This window comes from Oncorhynchus masou, chromosome 22, assembly GCF_036934945.1.
Source record: "Oncorhynchus masou masou isolate Uvic2021 chromosome 22, UVic_Omas_1.1, whole genome shotgun sequence".
Taxonomy (NCBI): Eukaryota; Metazoa; Chordata; class Actinopteri; order Salmoniformes; family Salmonidae; genus Oncorhynchus; species Oncorhynchus masou.
The window spans coordinates 44,738,247-44,755,301 of NC_088233.1; the positions used below are offsets into that span (position 1 = coordinate 44,738,247).

The 17,055-nt window shown below is 40.6% G+C and overlaps 1 protein-coding gene across 1 annotated transcript in view; it reads right to left on the reverse strand.

Moving 5' to 3' along the window:
• LOC135509565 (calcium-dependent secretion activator 2-like) overlaps positions 1-17,055 on the reverse strand; it is a 159,060-nt gene that overhangs the window by 80,665 nt on the left and 61,340 nt on the right. The window contains exons 7-9 of the mRNA XM_064930326.1: positions 6,271-6,337; positions 5,794-5,920; positions 5,405-5,602 (exon numbers count right to left, since the gene is read on the reverse strand). Coding sequence (XP_064786398.1) covers positions 5,405-5,602; positions 5,794-5,920; positions 6,271-6,337 — 392 coding nt within the window. The remainder of the gene's footprint in view (positions 1-5,404; positions 5,603-5,793; positions 5,921-6,270; positions 6,338-17,055) is intronic.

Genomic DNA, 17,055 nt, shown 5'->3' on the forward strand with positions numbered 1-17,055 from the left:
GTGTATTTGTGTCTTACATCTCATTGTCTGTCTCTAAGGCTGGATATTTTCAATGTCACACAAAGAGCCAGTGAATGGACAGGGAAGGGAGAGAACATCGTTGAAAAGAACACATCAATGCACATACAGTTGAATTCGTAAGTTTCCATACACTTAGATTGGAGGCATTAAAACTTGTTTTTCAACCACTCCACAAATTTCCTGTGAACAAACTATAGTTTTGGCAAGTCGGTTAGGACATATACTTTGTGCATGACAAGTAATTTTTTCCAACAATTGTTTACATACAGATTATTTCACTTAAATCACTGTATCACAATTCCAGTGGGTCAGAAGTGTACATACACTATGTTGACTGTGCCTTTAAACAGCTTGGAAAATTCCAGAAAATTATGTCATGGTTTAGAAGCTTCTGGTAGGCTAATTGACATCATTTGTGTCAATTGGAGGTGTACCTGTGGATGTAATTCAAGGCCTACTTTCAAAATCCGTGCCTCTTTGCTTGACATCATGGGGAAATCAAAAGGAATCAGCCAAGACCTCAGAAAGAAATGGTAGACCTCCACAAGTCTGGTTCATCCTTGGGAGCAATTTCCAAATGCCTGAAGGTACCACGTTCATCTGTACAAACAATAGTATGCGAGTATAAACACCATGGGACCATGCAGCCATCATACCGCCCAGGAAGGAGACACGTTCTGTCTACTTGAGATGAACGTACTTTGGTGCGAAAAGTGCAAATCAACAGCAAACGACCTTGTGAAGATGCTGGAGAAAACAGGTACAAAAGTATATATATCCACAGTAAAACGAGTCCTGTATCAACATAACCTGAAAGGCCGCTCAGCAAGGAGGAAGCCACTGTTCCAAAACCACCATAAAAAAAAGCCACACTACGGTTTGCAACTGCACATTTACTTTTGGAGAAATGTCCTCTGGACTGATGAAACAAAAATAGAACTGTTAGAACTGACATAATGGCCATCATTATGTTTCGGGGAAAAAGGGGGATACTTGCAAGCCAAAGAACACCAAAAGCGCAGTGGTGGTAGCATCATGTTGAGGGGGTGCTTTGCTGCAGGAGGTACTGGTGCACGTCACAAAATATATGGCATGATGAGGCAGGAAAATTATGTGGATATATTGGAGCAACATCTCAAGACATCAGTCAGGAAGTTAAAGCTTGGTCTCAAATGGGTCTTCCAAATGGACAACGACCCCAAGCATACTTCCAAAGTTGTGGCAAAATGGCTTAAGGACAAGAAAAATCAAGGTATTGGAGTGGCCGTCACAAAGCTCTGACCTTCATCATATAGAAAATTAGTGGGCAGAACTGAAAAAGCGTGAGAGAAAGGAGGCTTACAAACCTGACTCAGTTACACCAGCTCAGTCAGGAGTAATGGGCCAAATTTCAACAAACTTATTGTGGGAATCTTGTGGAAGGCTACCCGAAATGTTTGACCCAAGTTAAACAATTTAAAGGCAATGCTACCAAATACTAATTGAGTGTGTGTAAACTTCTGACCCACTGGGAATGTGATGAAAGAAATAAAAGCTGAAATGAATCACTCTCTACTATTATTCTGAGATTTCACATTCTTAAAATAAAGTGGTGATACTAACTGACCTAAGACAGGGAATTTCTACTTGGATTAAAATGTCAGGAATTGTGAAAAACTGAGTTTTAATGTATTTGGCTAAGGTGTATGTAAACTTCCGACTTCAACTGTCCATAAACAGCTAGAAGCAAAGATGCCAGGTCAGAGAAAGAAATAAGGAAAACACACCGAGAGGAAAAAAGGAGAAGGTGAAAGAGATAAAGAAAGGATGAGGGCAGATTCGACAGCCCTGTATGTGCCCAGGTTCACTTCCAGTCCTTTCAGACTCATCCCAGTTAATGGCTGGTGTCGAGCAGAACGAGCAACCCCCATGAAAAGCCTAACACTCTCTCTTTTTCCATATTGTAGAAATACATTTGGGACCGACTTTTCTTCACATGACACATGGTCCCACAAAAGACCAAGGCTGTAGAGAAAATAATCTCTGCCCCCACGCCTCCAATGACCGCGGCTTCACACCCGAGACAAGCAATAGTGATAGCTTTTTATTAACGCTGCCATTTCTGTCTCGTCCACCACTCTTGTATGAATGGAGAAAAGCCCCGTGCTTTGCCTGCAAGCGCACTCTCAGACATTTGCGTCTCCCCCTCCACCCTCCTCTGTCGCTTTTGTAAAAAAAAAAAAAAAAAAAAAAGGCAGCAGAAGTGCAATCCCCACAATCAACTTGGAATCGACGCTCTCCCTTTTCTTTCCTTCTGTCTTTCACTTGCTTTTTCTGTACTCCTGCCCTTTGGCTCCCTTGGCCCCCTTTTTCTTTAATTCTGATGTAGGTCATTTTACATGTGTTACCCTAACTGCGGTGTGTCCTTAATGTCATTTGGTTTAAGGCGTGGAGATATGGAGGAACAAGAAGATTCTAAAGAACACAAGACAAAGGGATATAGATTAAAGCTGATGATGAGACGGGGAGGGAGAGACAGTATTGATTTAGGGGCAGCAGGAGGAGGCGTGATGTTAATTTATCCAGTCACTAGGAGAAATCCTATTGATCCGTAACATCTAACTTCCAGCTACAGTATTATGTGCAGATGAGGGGAGGGGGGAGGGTGTTAATGTATCCAGTCACTAGGAATAATCATATTGATCCGTGTCATCTTTAACTTCCAGCTACAGTATTATCTGTAGACGAGGGGAGGGGGGATGTTAGAATATGTGTTTGTGTCTATATGTGTGTGTGTGTGTGTGTGTGTGTGTGTGTGTGTGTGCGTGTCTAGACAGTGAGTGTTGGAGTCGGGTCAGTTAGAGTGAGTGTATAATGTGTGTGTGTGTGTGTGGGGGGGGGGGTATGTGGATGAATGGGGAATGTTGGCGTGTGTGTTGGGTGAATGTGGCTAGACAGGTTGAAGGGGGTATGTACTGTGGTGTGTTTGTGTATGTGTGTCTATATGTTTGTATGTGGGTGAATGGGGCTAGACAGGTTGAAGAGGGTATGTACCGTGATGTGTGTGTGTGTTACAAAGCACAACTTATGTGTGTCTCTGGAGTTGTTGAATTGTAGCTGAAGGAGTATATCCCTTACGCCTGGTGTGGCACTAGTGAAGAGAATATGGATACAGGGGGAGGTGCAGGGGGTTGGCGCTCATTCTCTTCATATCCCTCTCTTTGAAGCCCCATCAGCGTTGTCACGGCAGCAGTCATATCCATGTGGCATGTCTCCCAGTGAGGTGGCAGATATGATGATGACAGGTTATCAACGTGGGCGAAGAGAGACCGAGCGCTAACATCTCAGGTATACCAGGCGGAGTGATTTGATTTGTTCGAGCGAGCCCGGCATAGGAACTGAGGGGAGTGACAGATGCGAATGGACAGGTTATCGGAGTCTCAGCATCGCTCCTTGCCACACATATACACACCGACACCTTAAGTAAGAACTCTGCTCAGAGGTCTCAGCTGTCCTGGTAGACTTGGCTGTCAATTAAAATATGAGAAAGGCTAAAACTATGAGACAGGTTGGACTTTCGTCCTAAACTTCAAACACCTGCTTTTCAAAACAGAAACTGACAAGAACCTTGACAGAGATCAGCACGATGAATGTGTCACAAATCCGCAAATCACGGAAGGGAAAAGATATGCGAGTCAGGAGCGACTTCTCTTCTAAGTTCACAATACATTATTGGAAATGACAATCAGTTAAAACTACCTTCATGCATACAACAAAAGTGGTCGAACACTTTTTAACTAATCTTATACTATCTATATGGTCAACATGGCCTTTTTATGGCGTAAACATATATACCGATAACATCTCCATACAACATTAAATCCCGGTCAATAACGTCTGACTATACATATTGAAATGGTGTTGTTTCACGCAAACGATGAGTGAATGATTGAAGGCCAGCGAAACAAAAACATGTTTACTACAGTCTGTGTCGTAGAGTGTTCAATTACTGAAACCAATGCTCAAATGCAGCATTTGAACTCAACACAAGGATATTATTAATGGTGTAGCAACCTGGCATTCTCTAATGGGCTCAAATCTCCTTGAGGATAACGCTGACCTTCAACCAACACCCACGTTGCAAAACACCTATGCTGTGTGCGTGTGTGTGTCGGTTTGTTTGTGTGTGTTTCTGAGAGGAGGAGTGCGAAGATGACAAGGACGACTGGTATACAGTGTAATTTTACTGTGTGTGTGTGATTATTAGCTCGTTTTTTAACCTTTAAATCACACTACAGGAAAATTCTTCCAGGGTGCGTGAGCTCTGACACACCATCATTAGAGAGGACTGCACACACACATGTACACGCACACACACAATCATAACAACACTTAGCACTTCTGATTGTTCCCAGTTGAAGAGCTATTTCCAAGAGCCCATCACATTCCGTAGCATAATGCCAACAAAAAGAGAGAAGAAAAAAACAGTATAAAAATACAGAACATACTCAATAAACCCCACGAACGTGCGTGCATTTTAATGATCAAAATGACTCTGGTGTCAGAAAACACACTCCCTCTCTCTCTCTCTTTCTCTCAACTGATGGGAGAAAAGTGTGTTGCCACACACACACGCAGCGGCTCGACATGCTCATGCTAACGGTCTAAATCAGCCCCACGCTGGCGTGTGTGTTCCAGTGATAGCACAGTCGATCAACGTCCCATCTCTGGCTACAGCACTGAACACTTTGCCTTGTCATAGACTCTCATCTCCTCTCCAGTCAAGTGGGTTAGACATTCATCTGTTTGAATTGGTTCAGTCACTCCATTGCCTTTGTTTATTTTATTTCTGTGAACAATCAATATATATATATATAAAAAAAGAGGAAATGTTTCACACAACCACAATGTTATTTTGGTGATGCTTATACACAAGGTGAGTGCACGATACCGATGTCTCAGTTGGTTGGACCATGGGACTTGCTACAGTTATGGGTTTGATTCAATTTGAAGACCGCATACCGACGTAGTCAAATATATTATCATCCTTGAATTTTACAATGGAGCAGAATGTCCTGTTTGCTCTTTTCAAAACTGGTTGAATGGCTATTTTTACCCTGTATACATCTGCAACTTACCACAGGAGAGATACATTTCACAGTAAACCAGATAACTTGCCTCCAACCAAATTCATTTTAATATTGGATGGTCCTGTGCAGTTAAATCAATCAAAAACATGTGTGAACATTCAATTTCAACTTATTTTAGATGAAATACTGAATCTTGCAAGTGTGCCAATATATATGGTGTAAACTGAACATTCGTTAATTGTAAAGTAAAAAATGTCATGACCATTTATATGATCTTATTTTTCAAGGAATAAATGCTGTTGAAGTGAACCTACTGAGCAGTGAGATTGGTGTGAATGGCTGGGAGTTCCCTGCTCTGCAGTTCTGGGTAGGTGGAATTGGTTTGTAGGATTGGCCTGTAGCGCGGTACATGGCCTGAACCCACAGCATCCTGTCCTGCTCGTCATCATTGGCAAACACGACCAGGTCACCCTCCTTGACCGCATTGAAGAACACTCGACCACCCTGGAGACCTGAGAGAGAGAGAGAGAGAGAGAGAGAGAGAGAGAGAGAGAGAGAGAGAGAGAGAGAGAGAGAGAGAGAGAGAGAGAGAAGGTATGTGGTGCAGATGGTCATAACATAAGAGACAAGGTGGATGGATAGATAAGGTATGGTAAAGTGGCTTAACACAGCGTTAGTGTGAGTGTTGTAACAAATGAGTTACCTGTGTGTGTGTGTGTACCGGGCTGGGGATCGGAGTAGTCCACAGTGTAACCTTCTAGTTGCATCAGTTCATGGGGCTCAGACTTCTTCTCTCTATAGCTGCACATTGCAAAGGTGTATTGGCTGACCTGCAACAGTTAACAAGGGTTCACATGCTGTATAAAATTGCATTATAATTAGTAAAAAACACATTACGCTATGTTTTTTAAAATATGGGAATCAGGTGAGATTATAATTTCCAGAAAATATGTTTGCATTACACTACAGTTTTTTTTGTCTCCCTTTTATAGATTGCTGCATATTTCTCTCCGTGGTCAACATGTGTTGCTTCATGATTCAAAAACAAACTTTCTTCCTAGTGGAAAAGTCCACTAGGAAGAAACAATCTGTTAGAAGTTATACATTTGGTGAGTATACCTTAAAATATTTTATTTTACTCAATGAAACAAGTGTCAATGAATCATGACATTTAGCCTACCTGGACAAGAACGAAATATCTTATTTTCCAACGTTTCCAAACTCTCTGTCCCAACGCATAAAGGTACCTACAAATACAGAAAGATTAAAAGTCTTAATTGAAACATCTAATGTTAACTGTGTTTTATTACCATGTAGCTGGAACTCAAACTCATTTACCACTGTTGGGATTATGAATTTGAAGAAGTATTAACCCAAAGCAAATTCAATTCAATATATTATTTATAAAATATAAAACACGAGTTGCATCTAAAAATGACAAGATGTCCAGATGACAACAAGACACAGCTCCAGTATCGGCTCTATTTATTTGGTCATCAGGAAGTCATTGAAAGATTTAGTCGGGTGACCAAGGTAGGTAGGTTAAATAAAATAAATCTAATATTTAGCAGCTCTTTTACAAAAATATTTCCAAGAATATAGACTATTTTATCATTCACTGAGAACATAAGACATGTTCTTATAAAAAAAATTACATTATTACCAGCACAGTGAAAAATGATAGGTTTACAACATTTTATTGAGGTTTATGCTGCAAATATTGTGACAAAGGGTAGGCCTAATTTATAAATTGCAAATAACAACTGTGATAGGCCAAATTGTAGAAGCATAATAATTTCAGCCATGGCACAATCAAGCAAATGTTTTCTCTGAGTCTCTTCCCTTGGAAAACTTGACCATTGTCAGAAATCGAATGATTAAAATCTGGAAGCTCTGTAACCAAATCGCCATTCACCGAAGTCAAACAATGAGGAATAACGCGTGTGGGATATGGGAAAGTGGAAAGGATGAAATCCATAGATTGTGAAAACACTTTGCAAACAGGAGAGGGGCTGCCCTTTATGAAAAGGCCTCCAGTCTAGGTTGGGAACCCTCGTGAATGCGAATCTGAAAATCTGGGCCATTCTCCAGGAGTTGGGTTAACATGTGGCAGAAGTAATCATCCACTTGTGAACATTATTTTCCGTTCTTACTCAAACACCTATCAGCCACTCATGATCCCATTTGCGACCCCAGAGGTGCGGACCAATGAACACGCGGCTGCAGGAACATTTTCTGTCCTTGATACAATGCACACTGCTCATGCACTTCCTAAAGCCAAGTACACGCATTCATGTTTTCATTGGTAGGCCTAGTCTATACAAAAATTAGAATAGCAGTTACATATATTCAAGCAACGCTTAGGCAATTTTTTTTAAATCAATCAAATGAACTTTACAAAGAGAGAGCAGCCACAGTATTTAAAACTGTCACTATGAGAAAAGCAAGTACTTCCGGGGCAAAGAGAGCCATTTATCGAGATTGAACCAAATCAAACATATTAAGTGTGATAAACAAAATATCTCCAGAAATGACATTGTCAAAAGGGGTTTAAGTGTACATTAAAAGAAGGTTATGTTCAAAAGGGATAACAAGTCAACTAGAAAGAAAAGACTACCCTGTAAGCCTATCAAGAATGGTCAGAGATCTCTAGATTAAAAAAAGAATTTTAAAGCATTTTTTCAGATTTGTCCTAATAGTTACCATCTACCAATCTTCCCAATTGTTTAAAATGTTAAACACAGTATATTAATTATTTGAACATTTAGATAAGTAAGTAAATAGGTATTGATAAAAACTCAAAACTGGACAATAACTAAATGAAACAGGCTGCAACATCAACCCTGCAGCTACTTCAAGTTTTGGAGTAACAATGCACCTGTGTGGACATTTGTTAGAACTGCACCTACATGTTACAAAGTACTTTGCACATTTTACATTCTCAAGCTTTCTCAACGTCCACACAAACCCCTTAGCCAAAAACAGGTTCATGCACACACGTACATACACCCTGGTGGTGTCTGTCCTATCTCCATTGTACACACACCCTGGTGGTGTCTGTCCTGACTCCATTGTACACACACCCTGGTGGTGTCTGTCCTGACTCCATTGTACACACACCCTGGTGGTGTCTGTCCTGACTCCATTGTCTTCCAGTCATTATTAGTAGCCCCTCGGCCCCCTTCAAAAGGCTCTCAAAACCAGTAGATTATTTTTATTTAAATGGAACCTTTATTTAACTAGGCAAGTCAGTTAAGAACAAATTCTTATTTACAATGACTGTAGCGACGCCTCAAGCACTGAGGTGCAGGGCCTTAGACCCCTGCGCCACACAGAGACAGAGAGACAGAGAGACAGAGAGACAGAGAGAGAGAGAGAGAGAGAGAGAGAGAGAGAGAGAGAGAGAGAGAGAGAGAGAGAGAGAGAGAGAGAGAGAGAGAGAGAGAGAGAGAGAGAAGAGAGAGAGAGACAGAGAGAGAGAGAGAGAGAGAGAGATTTTGTAAGATTCTTCTACATGTCCAGGGGGAAACTACAAAAGCTGAGCAAAAAAAAAGAGCCCCCACATCCAGCTGGTCCTGGGGCTGAGTTCACAAACCTGTTTTACTAACACACTAAAGCCTCAGGACCAGAGCATCCAATTAATCCGAATAAACTAAATTATAACACACTTGGCAAACACAAGAACAAAGCAAAATGCAGTGCTGTCTGGCCCTAAATCAACAGTACACCATGGCAAACTATTTGACCATGGTTACTGATCAAAACCTTAGAAAAACCTTGAAAAAGTACAGACTCTCTGAGCACAGTCTTGCCATTGAGAAAGGTAGATGCAGGAAAACCTGGCTCCCTGTAGAGGAAAGGCTGTGCAACCACAGCACCACAGCAGAACCTGAGACAGAGCTGCATTTCCTGACAAAATGTTCAAATATATATCAAACAATTAGAGTGTCCCCAAATTGTAAACCCTTATTTAAGTTTTCAAAGACCTCTCTGATGAAAATAGGCTACCCGTCCTGTTGGGGGAAGACGCAGAGAGCTGTGGGTTGGCAGCACACTACATTGCTGCCTGCCATAAAATTAGAGACAGTGTCTGACAGACCAACCAACATGCACATGTCGTCTATGCCATTGTTATGGCCGATTGCATGGTTATTTTTACCCTTGATTATTGTTGTTACTGATTGTCCCGTTGACAATATGGATTATTATGATTTTAATTATGTTAATATTGTAAATGTATCAAAGTACAGTACGCTTTGGCAATATGTACATTGTTACGTCATGCCAATAAAGCAAAATAAATATCATTTAAATAGAGAGAGAGGGGGGAGAAAAACACAGGAACAACAACAGTAATACCAGAGTGGGTGGATGGAGCCAATTCACTCACATAGTTGTCCCCAAAGAGAAATAAAGGGGGTGAAGAGAGAGAGAGAGAGAGAGATAGAGAGAGAGAGAGAGAGAGAGAGAGAGAGAGAGAGAGAGAGAGAGAGAGAGAGAGAGAGAGAGAAATGAGGGGGTATCTGAATGTAAGGGATTGAGAAAAGGGAGGGGTGGGAGAAGAGTTCTTAATTTTCTGACTAGGGGTTAGTATTTTCATTTTTGGAAAAATAACGTTCCCGTAGTAAACGGGATATTTTGTCAGGACAAGATGCTAGAATATGCATATAATTGACAGTTTAGGATAGAAAACACTAACGTTTTCAAAACTGTAAAAATATTGTTTGTGAGTATAACAGAACTGATATTGCAGGCGAAAGCCTGAGAAAAATCCAACCCGGAAGTGCCTCATGTTTTGAAAGCGCTGCGTTCCAATGTGTCCCTATTGAGCAGTGAATGGGCTATCAACCAGATTACTTTTTCTCCGTATTCCCCAAGGTGTCTACAGCATTGTGACGTAGTTTTACGCATTTATGTTGAAGAATACCCGTAAGCGGCTACATTGCGCAACTGGTTACCTGATGGCTCTCAGAGTGATTCTCGCGTAAAATACAGACGTAGCCATTATTCCAATCGGTCCTACTGAAAAACCAATTGTCCCGGTGGATATATTATCGAATAGATATTTGAAAAACACCTTGAGGATTGATTATAAACAGCGTTTGCCATGTTTCTGTCGATATTATGGAGCTAATTTAGAATATTTTTTGGCATTTTCGTGACTGCAATTTCCCGGCGATTTCTCAACCAAACGTGAAGAACAAACGGAGCTATTTTGCCTACAAACATAATATTTTTGGAAAAAAGGAACATTGGCTATCTAACTGGGAGTCTCGTGAGTGAAAACATCCGAAGCTCATCAAAGGTAAACGATTTAATTTGATTGCTTTTCTGATTTCCGTGACCAAGTTACCTGCTGCTAGCTGGACAAAATGCTATGCTAGGCTATCGATAAACTTACACAAATGCTTGTCTAGCTTTGGCTGTAAACATATTTTGAAAATCTGAGATGACAGGGTGATTAACAAAAGGCTAAGCTGTGTCTCAATATATTTCACTTGTGATTTTCATGAATAGGAATATTTTCTAGGAATATTTATGTCCGTTGCGTTATGCTAATTAGTGTCAGTCGATGATTACGCTCCCTCATGCGGGATGGGGAGTCATTAGATGTTAAATCTTTCCGACTTGGTGAATTGAAAGTGTGAGAGAGGATGAAGAGAGAGGGATATAGAGAAATAGATAGGAAAGGTGAGCAGGGAGGTAGACAGAGATGGGGAGGAAGGCAGACACAGAGGAAGAGAGAGTAAATGTGCTGAATGACTATAAATAAAAACTTTGTTTTAAGTGAAGAGTAGAGAGAAAGAGAGGAGACAGAGCGAGCATGAAAGCACTCCTCTGTTTATGTATGTACTGTATATCAGGGTTGTGGTCAATTCTGAATTGAGTTGTGAATTGATCTTTAATTCCAATTGATTTTTGGAATTTGACTTGCATTGGCCACACCCCACAGGAAGCATAACTTGAATACAATTTGAATTAAATTCAATTGGCTTATTTATTCTACACAACATTTATGTTGACATCATGCATGGTTACCAATGCCATGTAGCATCTGGTTGAAACATTTTAAACAATTAAGGCATTCTTCTATGGGACAGATCAAGGTTTACTGGGGGAGGGGTGGTCCAAAATAGGGGATGGTTGTCAAACTTTTCATTTTTTTGCTTTGGGGAGGGTAGTGCATTTTTTTCCACTCATTTACATTTGCTATTCTGCTCGTATTTTCCCTATAAACAATGCTTGACTTACTTTTGATATTACCCTAATAAAGCTTAGAAATGTTTTTTATTTTTTATTTAAATTAAACTTCAGCTAATGCAGGGTATGATATGAAGGCAGTGCACCCCAGTGCTCCAACTGACTCGAACCGTTGCACTTGAAGTGAGGGCCTTCCAGAGTTACTCCTATAAATCAAACATAATGTTAATCTTTATACGAATATTTGAATTATGAATTACCATCCTTCTGTACGTCTATATCTGTATAGCAGAGGCAGTAGCCATCTGCTATAAAGAAATACATGTCAGTGTCTTAGCATGCCACCTGTATATCTCTATAACTCTGGGGATAGGCCTAAGCTTCTCTTCGTTTATATAGGCATTATATATACAGTACCAAAAGCTACTCATTCAAGGGTTTTTCTTTATTTGTACTATTATCTACATTGTAGAATAATAGTGAAGACATCAAAACTATGAAATAACACACATGGAATCATGTAGTAACCAAAAAAGTGTTCAACAAATCAAAATATATTTTATATCAGAGGTTCTTCTTAGTACCCACACTTTGCCTTGATGATAGCTTTGCACATGCTTGGCATTCTCTCAACCAGCATCATGAGGTAGTCCAGTAACAGGTGTCCCTTGTTCAAAGTGAATTTGTGGAATTATTTCCTTCTTAATGCGTTTAAGCCAATCAGTTGTGTTGTGACAAGGTAGGGTTGGTATACAGAAGACAGCCTTATTTGATAAAAGACCAAGTCCATATAATGGCAAGAACAGCTCAAATAAGCAAAGAGAATCATCATTACTTTAAGACATGAAGGTCAGTAAATACAGAATATTTATACATTTCCACAGGAAAGGAAGACTCAGAGTTACCTCTGCTGCAGAGGATAAGTTCATTAGAGTTACACCTGATGGCAAATACTTATTTTCCACCATAATTTGCAAATAAATAAATTAAAAATCATACAATGTGATTTTCTGGATTTTTTGGTGTCATTTTGTCTGTCATAGCTGAAGTGTACCTATGATGAAAATGACAGGCCTCTCTCATCTTTTTAAGTGGGAGAACTTGCACAATTGGTGGCTGACTAAAAACTTATTTGCCCCACTGTACATAGACAGTACAGACTGTGCAAAAGTTTTAGGCAGGTGTGAAAAAATACTGTGAAGTAAGAAGGCTTTCAAAAATAGACATGTTAATAGATTCTATTTATCAATTAACTAAATGAAAAGTGAGTGAACAGAAGAATAATCTAAATCAAATCAATACTTGGTGTGACCAGCTGTTGCCTTCAAAACAGCATCAATTATTCTAGGTACACATGCAAAGTCAGGGATTTTGTAGGCATATATAGTTAGGTGTATGATTAAACAATTACACCAAACAGGTGCTGATGATCATCAATTAAATGTGTAGGTTAAAACACAATCATTAACTGAAACAGAAACAACAGTGTAAGAGGAATAAAACTGGGTGAGGAACAGCCAAACTCAGTTAACAAGGTGAGGTTGCTGAAGACAGTTTATTGTCAAAAATCATACACATGGCAAGACTGAGAACAGCAACAAGACACAAGGTAGTTATACTGCATCAACAAGGTCTCTCCCAGGCAGAAATGTCAAGGCAGACAGGGGTTTCCAGATGTGCTGTCTAAGCTCTTTTGAAGAAGCACAAAGAAACGGGCAATGTTGAGGACCGTAGACACAGTGGTCGGCCAAGGAAACTTACTGCAGCAGATGAAAGACAGATCATGCTTACTTCCCTTCGCAATCAGAAGATGTCCAGCAGTGCCATCAGCTCAGAATTGGCAGAAAACAGTGGGACCCTGGTACACCCATCTACTGTATGGAGGTCTGGTCAGAAGAGGCCTTCATCGAAGACTTGCGGCCAAAAAGCCATGCCTCCAACGTGGACACAAGGCCAAGCGACTCAACTATGCACGAAAACACAGGAACCGGGGAGTAGAAAAATGGCAGCTGTAGCAGAAAGGAGTTTGTTTGCCAAAGGGCTGGAGAGCGGTACATGAATGAGTGTCTGCAAGCAACAGTGAAGTATGGTGGAGGTTCCTTGAAAGTTTGGGGCTGAATTTCTGCAAATGGAGTTGGGGATTTGGTCAGAATTAATGGTCTCCTCAATGCTGAGAAGTACAGGCAGATACTTATCCATCATGCAATACCATCAGGGAGGCATCTGATTGGCCCCAAATTTCTTCTGCAGTATGACAACGACCCCAAACATACAACAAAAGTCATGAATAACTATCTTCAGCGTAAAGAAGAACAAGGAGTCCTGGAAGTGATGGTATGGCCCACACAGAGCCCTGATCTCAACATGATAGAGACCATCTGGGATTACATGAAGAGAGAGAGGCACGTGCGGCTACCTAAATCCCACAGAATAACTGTGGTTAGTTCTCCAAGATGTTTGGGCCAAACTACCTGCCGAGTTCCTTCAAAAACTGTTCCTTCAAAAAGTGTACCGAGAAGAATTGATGCTGTTTTGAAGGCAAAGAGTGGACACACGAAATATTGATTTGATGTAGATTTTTTTTCTGTTCACTCACTTTGCATTTTGCTAATTGATAAATATAAACTACTAACATGTCTATTTTTGAAAGCATTCTTACTTTGCAGCATTTTTTCACACCTGCCTAAAACTCTTGTACAGTACTGTATATAATTCGTTTTATTTATTTATTTCGATATTAATATTATTCAGTGGACACCTAAGCCTATTGGCCTATGCATGCAACGCCCTGATACATTTAGTGCGCAAATCTCTGAAAGCTGAACCGTGCGGTCGACAATTATTGTTTTAAGAAGGTAGCCCCCCCGTCCAACAATGACTGCCTCGCCTGGTTCACAAACTACTTCCCAGACAGAGTTAAGTGTGTCAAATCGGAAGGCCTGTTGTCCGGACCTCTGGCAGTGTCTATGGGGGTGCCACAGGGTTAAATTGTCTGGCCGATTCTCTTCTCTGTATATATTAATGATGTCGCTCTTGCTGCGGGTGATTCTTTGATCCTCCTCTATGCAGACGACAACATTCTGTATACATCTGGCCCTTCTTAGGACACTGTGTTAACAAACCTCCAGACGAGCTTAAACGCCATACAACACTCCTTCCATGGCCTCCAACTGCTCTTAAATGCTAGTAAAACTAAATGCATGCTCTTAAACCGATCACTGCCCCGCACCCGCCCGCCGGACTAGAATCACTACTCTGGACGGTTCTGACTTAGAATATGTGGACAACTATAAATACCTAGGTGTCTGGCTAGACTGTAAACTCTCCTTCCAGACTCACATTAAGCATCTCCAAACCAAAGTTAGATCAAGAATCGGCCTCCTTCACTTATGCTGCCAAACATACCCTCTTAAAACTGACCATCCTACCGATCCTCGACTTCGGCGATGTCATTTACAAAATAGCCTCCAATAACCTACTCAATAAATTGGATGCAGTCTATCTCAGTGCCATCCGTTTTGTCACCAAAGCCCCATATACCACCCACCACTGCGACCTGTATGCGCTCGTTGGCTGGCCCTCGCTACATATATATATATATATATTTTTAATTTTACCTTTATTTTACTAGGCAAGTCAGTTAAGAACAAATTCTTATTTTCAATGACGGCCTAGGAACAGTGGGTTAACTGCCTGTTCAGGGGCAGAACGACAGATTTGTACCTTGTCAGCTCGGGGATTTGAACTTGCAACATTTCGATTACTAGTCCAACGCTCTAACCACTAGGCTACCCTGCCGCCCCAAATGAGAACTTGTTCTCAACTGGCCTACCTGGTTAAATAAAGGTGAAATAAAAAATGAAAAAATAAAAATAGGCTATAAAGTTTTGCATATTCTACACATCGAAACACAAGGAATAGTGTTTTTGTCATTTGTTATAGGCTGTTTTTAAGGACACATAAAATGTCCAATATCCCTTGTTTATTGATGGCGCTGGCTGCGCCATGTTGGATCTGAATGCATATAGATGTCCATCAAATTTCTCAAATGTCTGTCAGGATTTGGCCAGGGTTGTTCCGGGTTTTGGTCACTAGATGCCCCCATTGTGCTTTTTGACCTTATGTTTTTTCCCTTGTTCCCCATTATTATTTGCACCTGTACCTCGTTTCCACTGATTGTATTTAAACCCTTAGTTTCCCTCAGTTCTGTGCTCTGTGTTTGTATGTTAGCACCCAGCCCTAGTGTTCTGTGTTTTCTTGTCGATTCCGGTGGATGCTCTTGTGGAATTCTGTTTTTGTTTTTGAGTGTCTCTTGAGGCTTTTTTGTGCTATTCCTACCACCTTTTGGATTTGCCATTTTTGTATTTAAGGACTTCTCCTTTTTACTTTATTAAATACACCGTCTTAAGTACTGCTGTGTCTGCCTCATCTTCTGGGTTCTGCTGACTATTCGTGGCTCAGTTGGTTAAGTGACTGTTTCTCACTCCGGAGACCCAGGTTCGTAACCGGGTCCTGACAATGTCCAGTGAATTAAAATCTTCACCGTCATCTTGTCCAGCGCCACATTTTACTAAAAGGAAACTCTGAAATTGTATGTTGGTTTAATTAAGATTTTAGAACATTCACACTAAAATCTTTCGTCAATTCAATGGAAACCTAGCTATAGACACCGTAAAGTCTCAAGTGCGCTAGTCCAGTGTGACTTTGACTATGCCTGCACATCATGGTTCACCAGCAGCCCCAGAGATCTAAAGAATAAGCTACCAGCCAAACAAGCTTGTAAGAATTAAACTTAAACTCCCATCTCATACTCATCTGGAGGTAGAGCATTTTCTATCTCTGTAATATGTCTGCATTCATGTATTTATGTAAAAAATAGGGACAACGGGGGACTTAAGTCCCCGACTTTATTGTGCAATCCCCATCCCTTTAAAAAAATCTGTGTACATACGTATTGTTTTTTTATCGACAAATAAAAATCTAGCAACCAATCAATCAATCCAAACTGTGCAGTGGCCAATTGATGACTGGAAAGAGACATCTGTTTCAAAACACCAAAAAGTGTGACATACTAGACATAGTTTATTTATTGTCGTGTTGGAAACGCAAACCATGATATTGAAGTGCCCGAAGTCGGAATGCATTGATTATTGGTAGTGTGGTGTATCGGTACAGAAACATGTTGGTGGAAAATGACTTACTGACTTTATTGTCCCCATGGGTCAATTTTGTTGCAGTGTCATGTACACGTTTAAAGTGCCGCTTAAATACGAAACAAAATTGACAATAGAACTTTCATAAAACACTAGACTGCTGGACTTACTGAGTCGGTAGGAACATTAGCCCGAGCTATACAGGAGGGATATCACACCTGGCACAAATGATTGTCTAGTTCTGTTTTTCATGCTGAGCGGTGCCCTATACCTGTGCCCAGAGATGAGTAGTTCAAAGTCTGGGTACAGGGGGTGGCTTGGGTCTAAAATTATTTTGTGAGCCTTGTGGAGGGCCCTGACCTTAAAGATCTCATCCAGGCCTGTCTGGTTGACTTCAAGTACCTTGCTTCCTGTGGTGATAGTCCTTCTCAGCATATTTCTCTGGCTGACAGTGGCATTGTCAAACCAACAAACAACACAAAAAGTTGAAATACTCCCAATGAAAGATTCATAAAACAGAGTCAGTATAGTACAGTCTACATTAAAAGATCCCAGCTTTTTGAGAAAGTACAGTCTGTTGGCTGTTTTTGTAGATCAGGTCTGTACATTTA